General features: G+C 48.5%; 1 protein-coding gene across 12 annotated transcripts in view; it reads right to left on the bottom strand.

Moving 5' to 3' along the window:
- Nucleotides 1-4,280: 4,280 nt before the first annotated feature.
- ROBO3 (roundabout guidance receptor 3) overlaps nucleotides 4,281-14,973 on the bottom strand; it is a 333,100-nt gene continuing 322,407 nt past the window's right edge. For 4 of the 12 annotated variants that reach the window (XM_083480342.1, XM_083480338.1, XM_083480337.1 and 1 more), the window contains 9 exons: nucleotides 13,659-13,816; nucleotides 12,291-12,566; nucleotides 11,197-11,341; nucleotides 9,658-9,885; nucleotides 8,964-9,145; nucleotides 8,176-8,283; nucleotides 7,466-7,648; nucleotides 6,463-6,617; nucleotides 4,281-4,803 (listed from right to left, as the gene is read on the bottom strand). In XM_083480342.1, coding sequence (XP_083336468.1) covers nucleotides 4,792-4,803; nucleotides 6,463-6,617; nucleotides 7,466-7,648; nucleotides 8,176-8,283; nucleotides 8,964-9,145; nucleotides 9,658-9,885; nucleotides 11,197-11,341; nucleotides 12,291-12,566; nucleotides 13,659-13,816 — 1,447 coding nt within the window. In that variant the 3' untranslated portion in view covers nucleotides 4,281-4,791. Of the gene's footprint in view, nucleotides 4,804-6,462; nucleotides 6,618-7,465; nucleotides 7,649-8,175; nucleotides 8,284-8,963; nucleotides 9,146-9,657; nucleotides 9,886-11,196; nucleotides 11,345-12,290; nucleotides 12,567-13,658; nucleotides 13,817-14,973 lie in introns of all 12 variants that reach the window. The other 8 variants (XM_083480340.1, XM_083480334.1, XM_083480336.1 and 5 more) reach the window with 3 other exon arrangements.

The following is a 14,973-nucleotide window of genomic DNA, read 5'->3' on the forward strand; positions in this document are numbered from 1 at the left end:
CTGGGTGACCTTAGGCCATTCACACTTCTCTGAAGTCTCTCAGCCCCACTCACCTCACAGAGTGTTTGTTGTGGGGGAGGAAGGGAAAGGAGAATGTTAGCCGCTATGAGACTCCTTAAAGGGAGTGAAAGGTGGGATATCAAATCCAAACTCCTCCTCCTCCTCCTCCTTCTTCTTCTTGGGGCACAGCGCCTTCTGAGCATGCATGTGCCCCACAATTTTATTTTATTTTAAAACCCAAAACACAAGAATAAAAAGCCCCCAAACCCGGACCTTTATTCCAAAAGGCAAAAATCCACTCAGGGGTGCTGGCCCCCTAAAACAGGACATGTCCAGGAAATCCTGGACATATGGTAACCCTATCTATGGGGAAATAAATCCAGCCGGAATTCCTGTTGTGAGCTGCCTAATAAGTAGCACAGGGGAAAAGAGGGTGCCTGCTAAGATTTCTCCCCAGCAGGCTCACCCCACTTCCCAGTAACTTCTGCAGCCTTTCATTTCATGAGGGCACTGAATAGGCTGAAGGTTGCCCATCTGCAACCTGGAAATCTTTCGCCACAGTAGGCAACAAGGCAGTCACAGCTTCTTCTGTCCATTCAGTTCACAGTCTGTCCTCCTCACTCATCTGCTGTGTGTCTGGGACATTTAAAGGATTACATCAGAGTGCTTGGGTTGAGATATAGCAACACCCGTCTATGGCAGAGAGTGATTTTTTTCAGCCATTATATTTAGTATGTTATAAAAACTGTGGATGGCAAACTTCATCTTAAAAGAAGCATCCAACCAGGAGGAAATAGCCTCTTCTAAGGCAAAATTATTATTATTATTATTATTATTATTATTATTATTATTAGCCTTCCACTTATGTCCCAAGGTTTTGAACACAATATAATAAAAACAGCTTTAAAAGTTACAAAATAGTTCCAAAAATAATAGAATATGATGGGGCTTTTTTTAAAAATGAAAATGCCTCCTATGACATATGCATCTGCCATCTAAAAACACAGAGGATATTCTTCTGGTTTCAAAACTATTGCTTTTACATAGATGGACATTTGATTGATAGACTCATTGGCTTGTTGCAATCATACATGGGAAATGGAAAGGGGTGTTGGGCAATGTGGCAAATCTACCACCCCTTTCAGAGTCGGCCATTTTGCATTGGCCAAAGTGGGAGGTCAGTAGGGTGGTGGTGGGGGACCTAGTATTTATCCTCCAGCAATGGATTTACAGAAATGTTCCTCCCTTCAATGGGTCCAGGTGTATAATACTTATGCCACTTGTAATCTAATGTAAGAGGGAAACTCAATCCTGGCGTTTCTTCATTTGAGGAATGGAATTGAAGCAGCTCCAGTATCCATTTGAGGGTCCACCTTAAGCAGTAGAGCTTAAACCATGGAGTCTTCTGTGGATGTAGTGAGGGGTCTCTACATTGGAGGTGCCCTCCCCACTGGTAAGTGTTCTCCACTGGTGGGGAAGGACCTCTATGCATTCCTAACTCCCTCCAGCCAGAGGATGTGAGTCCTACAGCAGTTCCACCCAGCCGCAATCATAAAGCACACTTATACCAGGAAGTAAGCCCCACAACAGGACTTAATTTTGAGTAAACATGCAGAAGATGGCACCGTAAAAGTCACACGATTTATCAATTAAATCGTGTTCCCAATTGTGTCGTGCCTCTAATTGTTAACGGTTCACAGAGGGTTACTAGGCTTGCCAGCTTTTCTGCTGGCCCTGTTCCTGGGCCTTGAACATGCCCAAATGAAGCCAGTGGTACTTTCTCCATCATTTTATCTCCATGCCTATGGGGGGGGGGGAGCTCCACCTGCTAAAATGCTGGGCTGCTGATAAAAGCAGAAGAACAGGGAGTTGGAATCAAAGAGGTGACCATCCCCTCCAATTCAGAGGTGGAAACCCAAGTTTAAACGCATCAGCAGCAGGTCTTTCTGGTACAAGATTTGGGCACCGTTGAAATCTCTTTTGCTAGACAGCAGCGGAAGCGGTGCCAGTTGATCCTTGTTCTCTGCAAAGTCTTCTCAAAGCCCCAGTGCAGCTTGCTGTGCTCATGGTAAATTGAGCACCATTTATGGACAAGTGACCCTGAGTGACTGGGCAGGCTGTCGCTGTTTGCGCTGGGCCAAAACCCAAGGCAGTTTGGCTGCTCTGCTGCCTTTCATCAGCATCCGCCATCTGACAGGAACTGGCTTGACCACCTACTTCCATTGCACATTTTTTTCTCCCTCCTGCCAGACGGCTGAAGTACCGTATTTTTTGCTCTATAGGACGTACTTTTTCCCCTCCAAAAATTAAGGGGAAATGTGTGTGCATCCTATAGAGCGAATGCAGGCTGCGCGGCTAAGCCCAAAGCCAGAACAGGGAGATGGAGCACTGCACAGTGCTCCGTCTCGCTATTCTAGCTTGGGGTTAGCTGTGCAAAGCCTCTGCAGGGAAGCGGGGAGCCTTCCCACTGCTCCCCAACCTAGTCTTTGGGGCTGGCGGTGGGGGAAAGCAGCGGGAGTTCCCTCTGGGCTCCGGAGGCTTCGGGTGAACGCACCTTGAACTCACAGAACGCACCTTGTTTTAGAGGGGGAGAACAAGAAAAAAAAATTTCCCCCTGTTCTCCCCCTCCTATGGTCCGGTGCGTCCTATAGAGCAAAAAATACGGTAATTTCAGGCTGTTTAGCCTATCTGGAGAGCTAGAGTGCTTGATATACAGGCAGAATTCTACATACACCCTTGGGCTCGTGTCGGTGGGCCCTTGGAGGCTTACCTGGTAGAAGCATCCAACAACAGGTGCCTTGTCATCAGCAGCAGGTGGCTGCCATTTTGATTTCCCCACAATGCTCCTGGTCTTGCCCTAGTCCAGAGCATTGTGGGAAATTTAAAGCAGTGGCTCCAGCTGCTCAGCAAAGGGACCCGGGGTACACACTGGCATGGTGGAATGCCTGGCCGCCACAATGAGGTTCTGACAGTTGTCCAAAGATGTCTTGTACTGATGGCAGGGCTGAGAGTCAGCCCACAGGTTGGGGCAATACAGTCATACCTCGGGTTGAATACGCTTCAGGTTGAGTGCTTTTGGGTTGCACTCTGCAGAGACCTGGAAGTAACGGAGTGTGTTACTTCCGGGTTTTGCCACTTGCGCATGCGCAGATGCTCAAATGACGTCACGCAAATGTGCGGAAGTGGCGAATCATGACCCGCACACACACAGATGCGGGTTGCATTCACTTCAGGATGCGAACGGGGCTCCAGAACGGATCCCGTTCGCATCCTGAGGTTCCACTGTATTGACTTGATCTTGTAAAACCTATGGACTGAAAACAAATACTCTTGAGAAATGCATACCATCCATGGCTTAGATCAAGTATGGGGAACTTCAGGTCTGGGGGACAACTGTGCCCCCCCAAGCTTCTCAGTCTAGCCCTTGGGTCTCTTCCTCAGGCCACACCCCTCATTGACTCTGCTTTGCACCTCAACCATTCTTTGTCTGGAATGCGTTCTTGAACCCTGATGATGCCCCTTGCTTACCTTTATGGAGGACAGAGGAAGGTGTGTGAGAATGTGTGCAGAAAGCAGACAATAGTACAAAGGTGAAATGTAGAATCATAGAATTGTAGAGTCAGAACGGTCATCTAGTCCAACCCTCTGCAATGCAGGAATTTCGACCAAAGTATCCATGGCAGATGGCCATCCAGATTGCTGAGTTAAGGAATGGCAACACATTAAATTAGAAAGCGTAGAGCATGGGTAGGCAAACTAAGGCCCAGGGGTTGGATCCAGCCCAATCGCCTTCTAAATCTGGCCAGTGGATGGTCCAGGAATCAGGGTGTTTTTACATGAGTAGAATGTGTCCTTTTATTTAAAATGCATCTATGGGTTATTTGTGGGGCATAGGAATTGGTTCGTTTTGTTTTTCAAAATATAGTCTGGCCCACCACAAGGTCTGAGGGACAGTGGACCGGCCCCCTGCTGAAAAAGTCTGCTGACCCCTGCCGTAGATGGAGTCCACCTGGAAATGCACATAGCTTTGCCAATTCCAGATGATGGCCACTTCAGTTAGTTAAGATATAACACAGAGTGCTCACGCAGTGTTCACACCCCAAGAAGGCAGGTTGCTCCAATTTCCTATTGAGCTTATCTGCGTAGAACTGGCTTTTCAAAGGTGGCTGAGATAGGCAAGCTACCTGCCTTATGCAAAGAAGCTTTGCACAGGCTCTGCTCCAAGTCCAGGATGAGATGCTTTGCACCGGAGGAACGAAAGGAAAGAGAACTCTGAGAGATCCAGGTTAACAAACAGCTTTATTGGTCATTTTACAAAAGGATTCATTAGCTACCAAAGAAACACCTGCTGCCCTCTGCCATGTGGCCAGCAGGACTGAGCACCTGGGCAATATCCGAGCATGTGCTTGGTGGGATGGGCTGCTCTCACTGCCCACCCTTAGCAGGATGGCGGAAGGCAAAGCCCCTTCCCCACTGCCTCCTCCCGTCCCCTCTCCCATCGGACCCAAACCCTCCAGTTGCAGAAATGCCAATGTTTCCAAAAGCAGGCCCTCCGAGGCCCGAGACTTGACTGTCCCTTTTGCCACGATTTATAAATACAGCTTCCTTGGCTCCCAGGGACTGCCAACCTCCAGGGAACAAACTTATTTACAAAGGGGCCAGGTCATGCGGCTTCTTTGGAGGGATCATAAATTAGAAGCACAGAAACACCCCCCGCTTCCCGGCCCAAAGTCTGCGGCTGCCAATTCCTTCGAAGGCCTCGCTTTCCCCCCCGCTGACTTCCATCTGGTTTCATCTCTTTTCCTGAAAGCAGAAAGAGAGGGAGGGGGTGGTATCAGCAAGATCTGCCTCTGCTCTTCATTTGCCTTCCATCCTTCCCGTAGGACAGTGTTTCTCAAACTTGAGTCCCCAGCTGCTGTTGGACTACAGCTCCCATTATCGCTGACCACTGATCTTGTTCACTAGGGATGATGGGAGCTGTAGTTCAACGACAGCTGGAGACCCAAGCATGAGAAACACTGCCGTGGGTCATAAGAACACAAGAAGAGCCTGCTGGATCAGGCCAATGGCTCATCTAGACCCATAGCTGTCAACTTTCCCCCCCTTTTAAGGGAAATTCCCTTATTCCAAATAGGATTACTCGCAAGAAAAGCAAAAAGTTGACAGCTAGGTCTAGACCATCACCCTGTTTTCACAGTGTCCAGCCTGATGCCTGTGGGCAGGGGTGTAGTGTGAGGGGGCCCAGGGAGACTGTAACCCTGGGTGCACGACTTGGGGTGGCGCAAACCAGGCACCCCCATGCAGGGATCCCTGTCCCACCCTACCTGCCGCTACCTGTCAGTTTGCATTTCTTAGTGTAGAAAGTATTGATCTTATATGCAGAGATCTTTCCTATTCTACTTATTCCAAGAAGGTTCTGGGAGCTTCTCTGTGTGAAAGAAGTAAGCAGAAGGTTCATGATGTTTGGGTTACTCCTTCAGAGAAGCTGAGTACTGCTGGCTTCAATTGGTTCTCTTATCTCTTCTTTCATGGTCATGCTGACTATAACAGTAAGGCCAGAAGGAGCCTGGGTTTCACTCTTTCTATCTCTCTATCCTTCTGGTGTGGTGTTCTGTATCTAGTATGCTTAGTGTTAAGGTTTAATTATATTGTAAGTTTAAATCAAGTCTGCTGCAACTGGATTTCTTATGGACAGTGCCAATCCTGAATGAATTGGATTTGTGACCATTATGCTCATTTGCCTTCAGTAGCTGTAAAGCTCTGCTGGATGAAATATTAATTGCCTCTGGTCTATTTTTGGGAATCCTGCAACGTGTTTAAGTTTTTACTCTGTTAACTATACATTGGAGTTCTACTCAGCCTAGCCTGGTCTTGTTACCATGTCATCCCTGGGGCCCTTGCTGAATGGCCGCCTTGCTTCGGGGTTGATGCACCCACCAAGGGCTGAGTTGGTCAGCCAGTCTCCACCCTGTATGGGTAAGTGGGCAGACAGGTAGCGCAGTGCAGCCCTGTGGACCCTCTGTGCCCTGCGCCCACCCAGCGGCAACAGCAGCGAAGGCCGGGTTGGCATGGTGGGTTTTCTTTACCCTCTGTGCCCTGCTTCTGGGCACTGGCAAATGATGCAATGCCTCTGCCTACAGGAAGCCCTAGCAGGGCTCTCCCCTCCTGCAGTTACCAGAAACTGCTCAGAAGCATTACTGCCTACAACCATGAAGGAAGGGCATAGCCATCATGTGGCTAGTAGCCACAGACAGACAATTTGATTCAGGGCAAAGCTAACTGTCTTTTAAAGACATCCATGCTGGTGTCCATCACTGTCTTTGGGGGTCTCAGCACCTGGGCTGGTGCCAGGCCAGTGTCAACCCATCTCCCAAAACTGGCACCCTCCACCCGTCGCCAGGCCAGGTGCCTTAACGCAAAAGATTATTTTTAAAACACGCAAAGGATGTGCTGCTAAATCACCTCGCTGCGATCCCCTGTTGTCCGGCTGCGTCCTGACCCATGACCTCTAGATCCTGTTGACCCCTTGGAGGAAGAACTTCCTGTTGTGGAGCAGTTGCTTGACACCTGGCTTCTGGAGAGAAAGCTGGGCTTGCTGTATGGGATGATTTCCTCCTCTGCCAGCACACACACAGAGGGAGAGAGAGTAGAAACAACAACAGCGAAAGCAGGTGGTTAGTCTTGCAAGCTCTGGCTTCACCCAGACTTGGCTGCCATTTTGCACTCAGCACAGCCTGTGCATTGACAGAAGGGCAGGCAGGTTAAAAGAGGCAGCTTTTGTTTCTGTTCAAAATAACAGCGATCTTACAATACCAAGGGAGGATTTTATGTCAGAAGCAGGTCAGCAATAAGTCACAAGGTGTCAGTGAAGTTAACTCTTTATTCAAGGAAACAAAACAGCTCAGGCCTAGTGAGCACAGCAACCCTTCCCAGTAGGTCTTGCCCTGATGAGGGAGTTGTGAGGACTGAAGGCCCCTGCCTTCCCATAGCTGACCAAGCCTCCTCCCCCTGCCCCGGGTCCTTCCCAAGCAATCTGAGACTCAGTCAATGCGTCTGTCTCTCCCCCGCCCTCTTCATACCTCTTCTGGTCCTTGGAGACCAGGGAGGGAGGAAGGAAGGGGAATTGGTCACAGCAAGAAAGGAAGTAGCCTTCCTGATCTCTGCCTCTGGGTCTCCCTCCTCTCCAGCCTCTGAATCATGACTGCTCTCTGCCCCAGCCTCTTCCTGCTCACAAAACCCTGCTACCACTTCTGAGACCTGCTCCTCCCAATTGTCTCCTTCCTCTCCCTCTGACCATTCACTGTCATCCCACCACTAATCCCCTGGCTCTGAGCCTTCTTCGTTTGGGGGTTCCCCAGTTGGTGCCTCCCACTACTCTAGCCAGACGATGACACTTTAGCGAGGCAGAAATTCAACCTAGAGTACAGGAAGCCAGGGAAGCCATTATTACTGGGGTTGGCATTACCATCCCGGTGCTGGTGGTAGTGCTGTCCTGCCACTGTGCGATGGACGGCTCTCCGCTCCAGGGCCGAGGAAGCGTTCAAGTTCTTCTCCAGAGAGGAAGGGTCACAGTCCAGTCGCAGGGCGCCGTCTGGAGCAGCGGTGCCAAGGTCTTCGGCGGGAGGCGGCAAGGGCGGCGGTGGGAGGTCTGTGAGCAGAACCAAGGGGGAAGTACTATCAGTCCCCACCTTCCCCAATATTTCCATAGGCACCTGTTGCATGTATTTAAGCTGTACCTTCACAGCCATAAGAATGGCACCCATTGCTTAAAGACAGGAAATCTGAGAGTCTTACGATGCTGAATCACAACCAGGAATATGTGTTTTAGAATTTTTTAAAAATCAATTTATTTTAAGCAACTGAAACAATACTCCCTTCTAGATTCAGATAGGTAGCTGTGTTGGTCTGACACAGTAGAAATATATATATATATAAAATAAAATAATTTTCCAGTAGCACCTTAAAGACCAACTAAGTTTGTTCTTGGTATGAGCTTCCATGTGCATGCACACGAAAACTCATACCAAGATCAATAATACTCCCTTCTGTTTGTCTCATACTACAGAAAAAGATGGGAAACAGCTCTAAAAAGCTAAGGAAATAGGAAATTAAGAGGAACCCTAGAAGGATGGAAGAATTGGGCAACCTCAGGGGCCAGGGCATAGCCACACCTACCTCCCTGCTTCTTCTCTCGACGGTAGTGGCTGGACTTGGATTTCTTCTTGCTTTTTGCTTTCTGTCCCGGAGGGAGAGGCATGTCTGCTAGGCTGGGGTGAAGTTTGCCTGTCGGTAAAAGCCCAATACCAGAGTGAGACTCTTCAGCCAGAGACCTGGTCTGTCCCACCCAGCCTCAGCCCTGCCACATGTGTTCCTGTGGCTGCTACGGAAGCTCAGAACCATTTCCTGCTAAAAGCGGAAGGGGGCATGACTTAATCGTTCCTTATATTTCTGTCCTACCCTTCTCCAAGGAGCTCATGGCACTGCACATGGTTCCAGCCCCTCCCATTTCATCTTCACAGCAACCCTGTGAGGTGGGTCAGGCTTAGAGATGGCCAACCCCAGTGAGCTTAATGGCTAAGAGGGGACAGGAACCCATGTCCTCTTCAGTCTTGCTCTCCACTGGGAGAAGAAGGGATTTCTTATTAAAGAAGGGATGAGGAACTCCCATCATATTGGCCATATTGGTTGGGGCTGATGGGAACTTGAGTCCCACAACATCTAAAGGCCTGCAGGTTCCTCATCCCTGTCTTAAAGGAATTAAATGCAAGGGCAATCAGCTCCGGAGATGTTTTGACTATCCCAGCTGCAGTGAATTGGTGCCGAGGGAAAGCCTCTCAAACCCGGCGCTGCAAGGCCACTGACTCTCTGCTCAGGGACATAAAGGAGGTGGCCAATCCCTCCATCTCCCTGTGCCCTAGATACCACATTGCCCCTCAGAAGAGGGTCGAAGAAAATGCACCCACCTATTCCCGGAGAGTCAACGTTCTCTGCACTGTGCGCCGGCGTCTGGCTCAGGTTCCGCCGATGACCTTGCCTGGGAGTGATGCCTTCGGGTCCCTCTTCAGGCACGTTGAGATTTGGGTTGGACTGGGTCAAAGGAGGACTCGAGGCTTTGGGCAATGGCCCCGAGCCGTTGGGTAACCGCCTTGAATACAGAAAGCAACACATTAAGCTGAGAGGACAAGCCCCAGTGGGAGCAGATAAGAGGTGGGGAGACCAGCTGGGCATAAACCAGAATTCTGCATTATGGCTCCCATTCTGCACCAACAAAACCTGAATTTTGGTTATCTGAATGATGTTATACTCACTCCCACCATGAGGACCAGAAACCTCCTTTCTTGTTTTTACAAGGCTGAGGTTGTTAAGGATGCCAAATTCTCTGCTCAGCACAAAATTCTGCAATTGCACAGTAGGATCTAAGAGTACATACTGCACTGGCTTATGTTTCCCACTACTATGCTCTAATACCATCCATTCTACAACTTCTCTCTGTTTATATCACCTTCCTGATCAAATGTGTGTGCCCAGGAAGGACAATTAGGCTCCAATATGCACTTTACTCTGCAAGGTGTGGATCGGGGCAGTTTGTATCGGAATTGACAAAGAACGAATTCCCCCAAGCACCCCTGTTTTCCCAAGTCCCTAGGTGAATCATACCTGGGCAGGTGTGGGATCTCAAAGTGATGCAGCCTGGGGATATCTTCAGATGCTCTCATCTCCTCCCGGGGTGAGGGGGTCAGCGTGGCTGTGGACTGCTGGCCATAGGAATTTGCAGGAGAGGAGGCTTCTCCACGAGGCGGTGGTGGAGGACATTCCTCTTCCTGGATGTTCTCCATCAGGTAGGTCCTTTCTGGCAGGGGTGGGCACCACTCCTCCACCTCTGAACTACAAAAAGTAAGTGAGCTAGACATTTTGGGCTGGGGCACGCTGGGCTCCCAATCCCTGAAATCATCCTTAGGAGAACAAGGCTCCATAGCATCTAGAGGGGGTATCTAAACCAGGGTTTTGTAAGCTTTTTTCCAATCTTGGAGCCAGTGACAGTAAAATGGAAGTTAGTTGGTTAGTTAGTTAGTTAGTTAGTTTGTTCGTTCGTTCGTCCATCCATCCATCCATCCATCCATCCATCCATCCATCCATCATTCATTCATTCATTCATTCATTCATTGTTTTTGCCCAAGTTGCTCAGAGGTACATTGTTCCTTCTCACCTCACTTTTTACTTTCATAATAACCCTTGGGAATTAGGTTAGGCTGAGCAAATGACTAGGCTGAGCTTGGCCAATGAGCTTCATGCCTAAATGAGGGTTTGAATCCAGACATCCCCATCCTAGTTTGACGCACTAACTCGGGAATGGGGAACCTGTAACCCTCCAGGTCTTGTTGGATCACAACTTCCATTGTCCTTGATTATTGGCCAATGCGTCTGGGATTGGATTCTAAGGTCTCCCTTCAATGAAGTCAGCAATTGCATTGAAACATCTGTCTGGAACCTAAGTCCAAAAACATCTGGAGGAACCCAGGTTCCCCACCTACCCCTACTCTAACTAAAACACCACACTGGCCAATATGGTGTTGTGGTTAAGAAAAAAAGGAGTGGGTGGTGCTGTGGTCTAAATCACTGAGCCTCTTGATTAGAATCCCCATGATGGGGTGAGCTCCCTTTGCTCTGTCCCAGCTCCTGCCAACAATTCAAAAGCATATCAGTGCAAGTAGATAAATAGGTACCACTGCAGCAGGAAGGTAAATGGCGTTTCCATGTGCTCTGGAACTCGTCATGATATCACATCGCACCAGAAGCAGTTTAGTCATGCTGGCCACATGACCTGGAAAGCTGTCTGTGGACAAATGCCAGCTCCCTCGGCCTCAAAGCGAGATGAGCGCTGCAACCCTATAGTCGCCTTTGACTAGACTTAACCCTCCACCTAGTGGTTGGATATATATATATTTTAAATATGCTCTGATTGACTTGCTCCAGTTACTAACCTGGCGTCCTAGACCAGCTGCAGTTTCCAAACACTCTTCAAAGGCAGCAGTTTACAGCAGAGCGCATTAGAGCACATAGGAATGTGCTGGCCCGATACCAGTTGGCGCTCCAACTAATTGTGAACATGTTTCCCAGATCAAAACCAGTTCCATTTCCAAGGGAAACATGGCAGTGAAAGGACGTGGTCTCTTCTGCCCTTCTTTTGTTGCTTACCTGACTTCTAGCTCCTCGTCTTCCTCCTCCTCCACGTACTGGCTCAGTTCACTGGCAGATGGAGGCGGGGGAAGCACTTCTGTCCAGTTGAGGGATGGTGTTTTCACTGGCTTCCCCATGGACTTCTGTTTCCCAGGCTTAGCAACTACTGAAGAGAAACAGAGCTCAGAGACGGGACCCTCCGGCACAGCAGAGGATGAAATTGCTTTATTTAACAAAAAAACTCCAACAACTCTCTAGCAGTAGAATGCCATGCACATTTACTCTACAAATACCTACATTGGCTCCAGGTACATTTCCAAGTGTTGGTGCTGACCTTTCAAGCCCTAAACGGCCTCGACCCAGTATACCTGAAGGAGCGTCTCCACCCCCATCGTTCAGTCCAAACACTGAGGTCCAGCTCCGAGGACCTTGTGGCGGTTTCCTCCCTGAGATAAGTGAGGTTACAGGGAACCAGGCAGAGGGCCTTCTCAGTGGTGGTGCTCGCCCTGTTGGATGCCCTCCCATCAGATGTCAAGGAAATAAAAAACTTTCTGACTTTTAGAAGACATCTGAAGGCAGCCCTGTTTAGGGAAGTTTTTTATGTCTGATGTTTTATCATGTTTTTAATATTCTGTTGGGAGCCACCCAAAGTGGCTGGGAAAACCCAGCCAGATGGGCGGGGTATAAATAATAAATTATTGTTGTTTTTATTAACTCGGGCGATGCCAGTGACTTAGCGAGGATAAAAGGGTTTAGGCAGACCCTTACGTACCCTGGACCTAAGCTGTTCAGGGCTTTGTAAATTAATTCATCCCTGTCAACCTGATCTCTCTCCGTGATCTTTTCCCATTAACTAATTTCCGAGCTAAATATTGTTGGGGCGTTTCCTGTTTCGCTCAAGCTGCGTTGCAACATGCTATGCATGTTAACAACGCCCTATCATTAACCACGGTGATAAAATCACAATTGGACTTTCCATACACTAAAAGATTCTTCTGTAAGATGCACTAAAGGCTTCCATTTCTAGGCAGGTAACACTGATGGAACTTGAAAACATAATTCCCAGGGAGATGAGAAAGGTGCCCAGTTTCTTATATGCTTAAGGTCCCTACCACTCTCAGCTCTGCCCCGTTCGGGTTGGGCATACTGGATGCTGGGCAGCCCAGGTTGGCCGTTCCACTGGCTCTCCTCTTCGTCAGGTGAGTGTAGATGTGCTGCCCCGTATGGTACCACGGGCGTGGTGGCATATGGGGTGGTGTGCTGGGAAAAGGCCCCATTGAACGTCCTCATGTCGTCGCTGGCAGGATCAATGGTGCTGTAGATGGGCCCATCGGACACCCCTGTTCCAAACTTCTCCGTCTGAGCAATGTAATTGGAAATCCCAGCATCTGCGAACGAGGGAGACCTATTGTGACCTTGCTTAACCAAACCTTCTGGTTCAGCCACAACAGATTCCATGTGCCTTAATTTGAATGACCTCTGTGATTTGTGGGCTTGGAGAACTACCACTAATCCAAGCTTGTGGGGAGGGGGAAGAAGAACAAGGGATTGACGCCACTGCTGCCCCCCTCCCAATAAACCTTGGCTCCCCTCCCCTCCTACAAGGTCACAACCTGCAAAGCCTGCTTTCGTTGTCTCAACAACTTCCGATTTTGTGCAAACCCAAAGGCTAAGCCTCTCACTGGAGTCTGTCGGCCTTTCCAGCCCGATAATGCTCAAATTCCGTATCTGCCAACCACAAATGTTTCTCTTGGGCTTGCCAGTTCTAGGAATGGGTGAATTTGTCAATTTCAGTTTCAGTCTCAAGTTTCACATTTTTCCAAACTTACATTCCGTTTGTGCCATATCCACATCAGCTTGTGGTTGTTGTTTTTAAAAGAAACCTGAATAAAAGCCCATATGCATTTTGGGGTGAATTTCTCCTAAAATATACCTGCATTTTGCCTATTGTACCCATTTTTGCAAGTAATTCCCCTCCCGCAATGTAGTTTTGCACATTATTTTCTCCAACAGATGCATCTTTATATTACTCTTTACAATATTTATTAAATCTGTATACCACCCTTCACCGAAAGATCACACAAAACGCAGCACAAAAATACAAAATGAGAACACAAAATACACAATCAAACAAGAGCAAAAACTAACCAATAACCTCTCCCCACTCACAAACACACTGAAAAGGCCAGAGAATATTCAGACCAATGCCTGATTACTGAGAAATGGTTTTGCCTGTCCCCTATTGATATGCAATGAAAATACCAAGCAAACTTTTGGGTTGCAGAAGTCCACCACTAAATTGAGAAGCCTGCAACATTTGGGAGGCTAGCTGTTTTTCCGTTTGCTTAGGATTTCTGGAAATGTGAACTAGAGGTAGGTTCGCATTCAAATCTGAACCGGGAGGATTTCCCCCACATCCCATGCCAACTCTGCTCTGGGCTTCTTTCCTTATGGAGATAATGGGGTAGTAAAAGGCTTACCATTGTAATATCTCTCGGTGGCGTTGTGGTTGCCTGTGCAGCAGTTCGCCCCGGGATCCTTTGCCTTCCCGTTCCGCAGCAGGTTGGGGGCTGGCCACGAATCCGCCAGCCACGGGTAGCTCGAGGCACTAGTGGCCATGGCTAGCATGCCAGGCCTACTGGAGGAGAGCCATGGAAACCAGGGTTATTTGGTTGTGCGAGTTAGTAGGGGGTTTGGGTGTGGGCTAACACCTGATTCTCTCCCCACCCCCCACCGCCAAAGAGTATATCAATTGTGTGAGCCAAGCATATTCTTTTAGATAATGCAAGTGTGGCCTAGTGGTTAGAGTGCTAGACTAGGAGCCAAGAGGCCAGGGTTCAGATCCCCACTCAGCCATGAAGCCCACGGGGTCTCCCAATCTAGCCTGCTTCGCAGGGTTGTGGGAGGAGAAAATAGAGAGAGAGAGGATCATGAATGTCACATTGAGCTTGCTGGAGGAAAGGTGGGATATGCATGGAATAATAATTATGAAGTGTATGTTGTGGCAGGTCACATTCTAGAAGAGGTATCCTATATGTGCGGCGTAAAAATTATTATTATTATTCGTGCTTACACTAATGAATACACAAAAACTATTACTGGAGTTGTGTCGGCTTAGGCTATTTTGTTTTGTTGTTGTAGTTCTTCTGTTTGCTTGCCATACTTTATAGCTAAGGAAGAAGTAGAGTTGTTCTTAATGTAGTATTAATATGGTTATTGAGTTCTGATGTTCGAACAGGTTTACTTATGCATTTCTAGGCATAAGTAATGGTGGTTATCAGGTTCTTACGTGTTGCTGCTTTGTCATGAATGTTCAAAACTCCTTACGGGATTTACTTACAGGTGTTTAGAGCAGGGGTGGGCAACCTGTGGCCCTCCAGATGTTGCGTGGCTCCAACTTCCATCAGCCCCAGCCAGCCTGGCCAATAGTCACAGGTGGCAGGAGTTGGGAGTCCAGCGACATCTGCCATTAAGTCCCTTGTCCCTAGTTTGGAGTGATGCTGAAGTTGTGTAATATATATAGTACGCAATTCTTTGCGCAACAGATTAATGCAGTTGCATTAAAAGGGGGAGATGGAGCTTCTGAGACGCTGCTTCCCGCTTGCAGCTTTTGTCACTACTTGCAAAACTGCAGACTGGGAGCACCATTTAAGCTGACCTAGACTGTGCAGACAACATGCACAGAAACCACATGACCTCCCCCAAAGAATCCTGGGAACTGTAGTTTGTTAAGTCAGTGTCATAACTGGGGTGGGGGGCAGAGCTAGCCGGGGGTGAAGCCTCCAGAGGGGTGCC

This window comes from Podarcis liolepis (assembly GCF_965112155.1).
Source record: "Podarcis liolepis genome assembly, chromosome: 16".
Classification (NCBI taxonomy): Eukaryota; Metazoa; Chordata; class Lepidosauria; order Squamata; family Lacertidae; genus Podarcis; species Podarcis liolepis.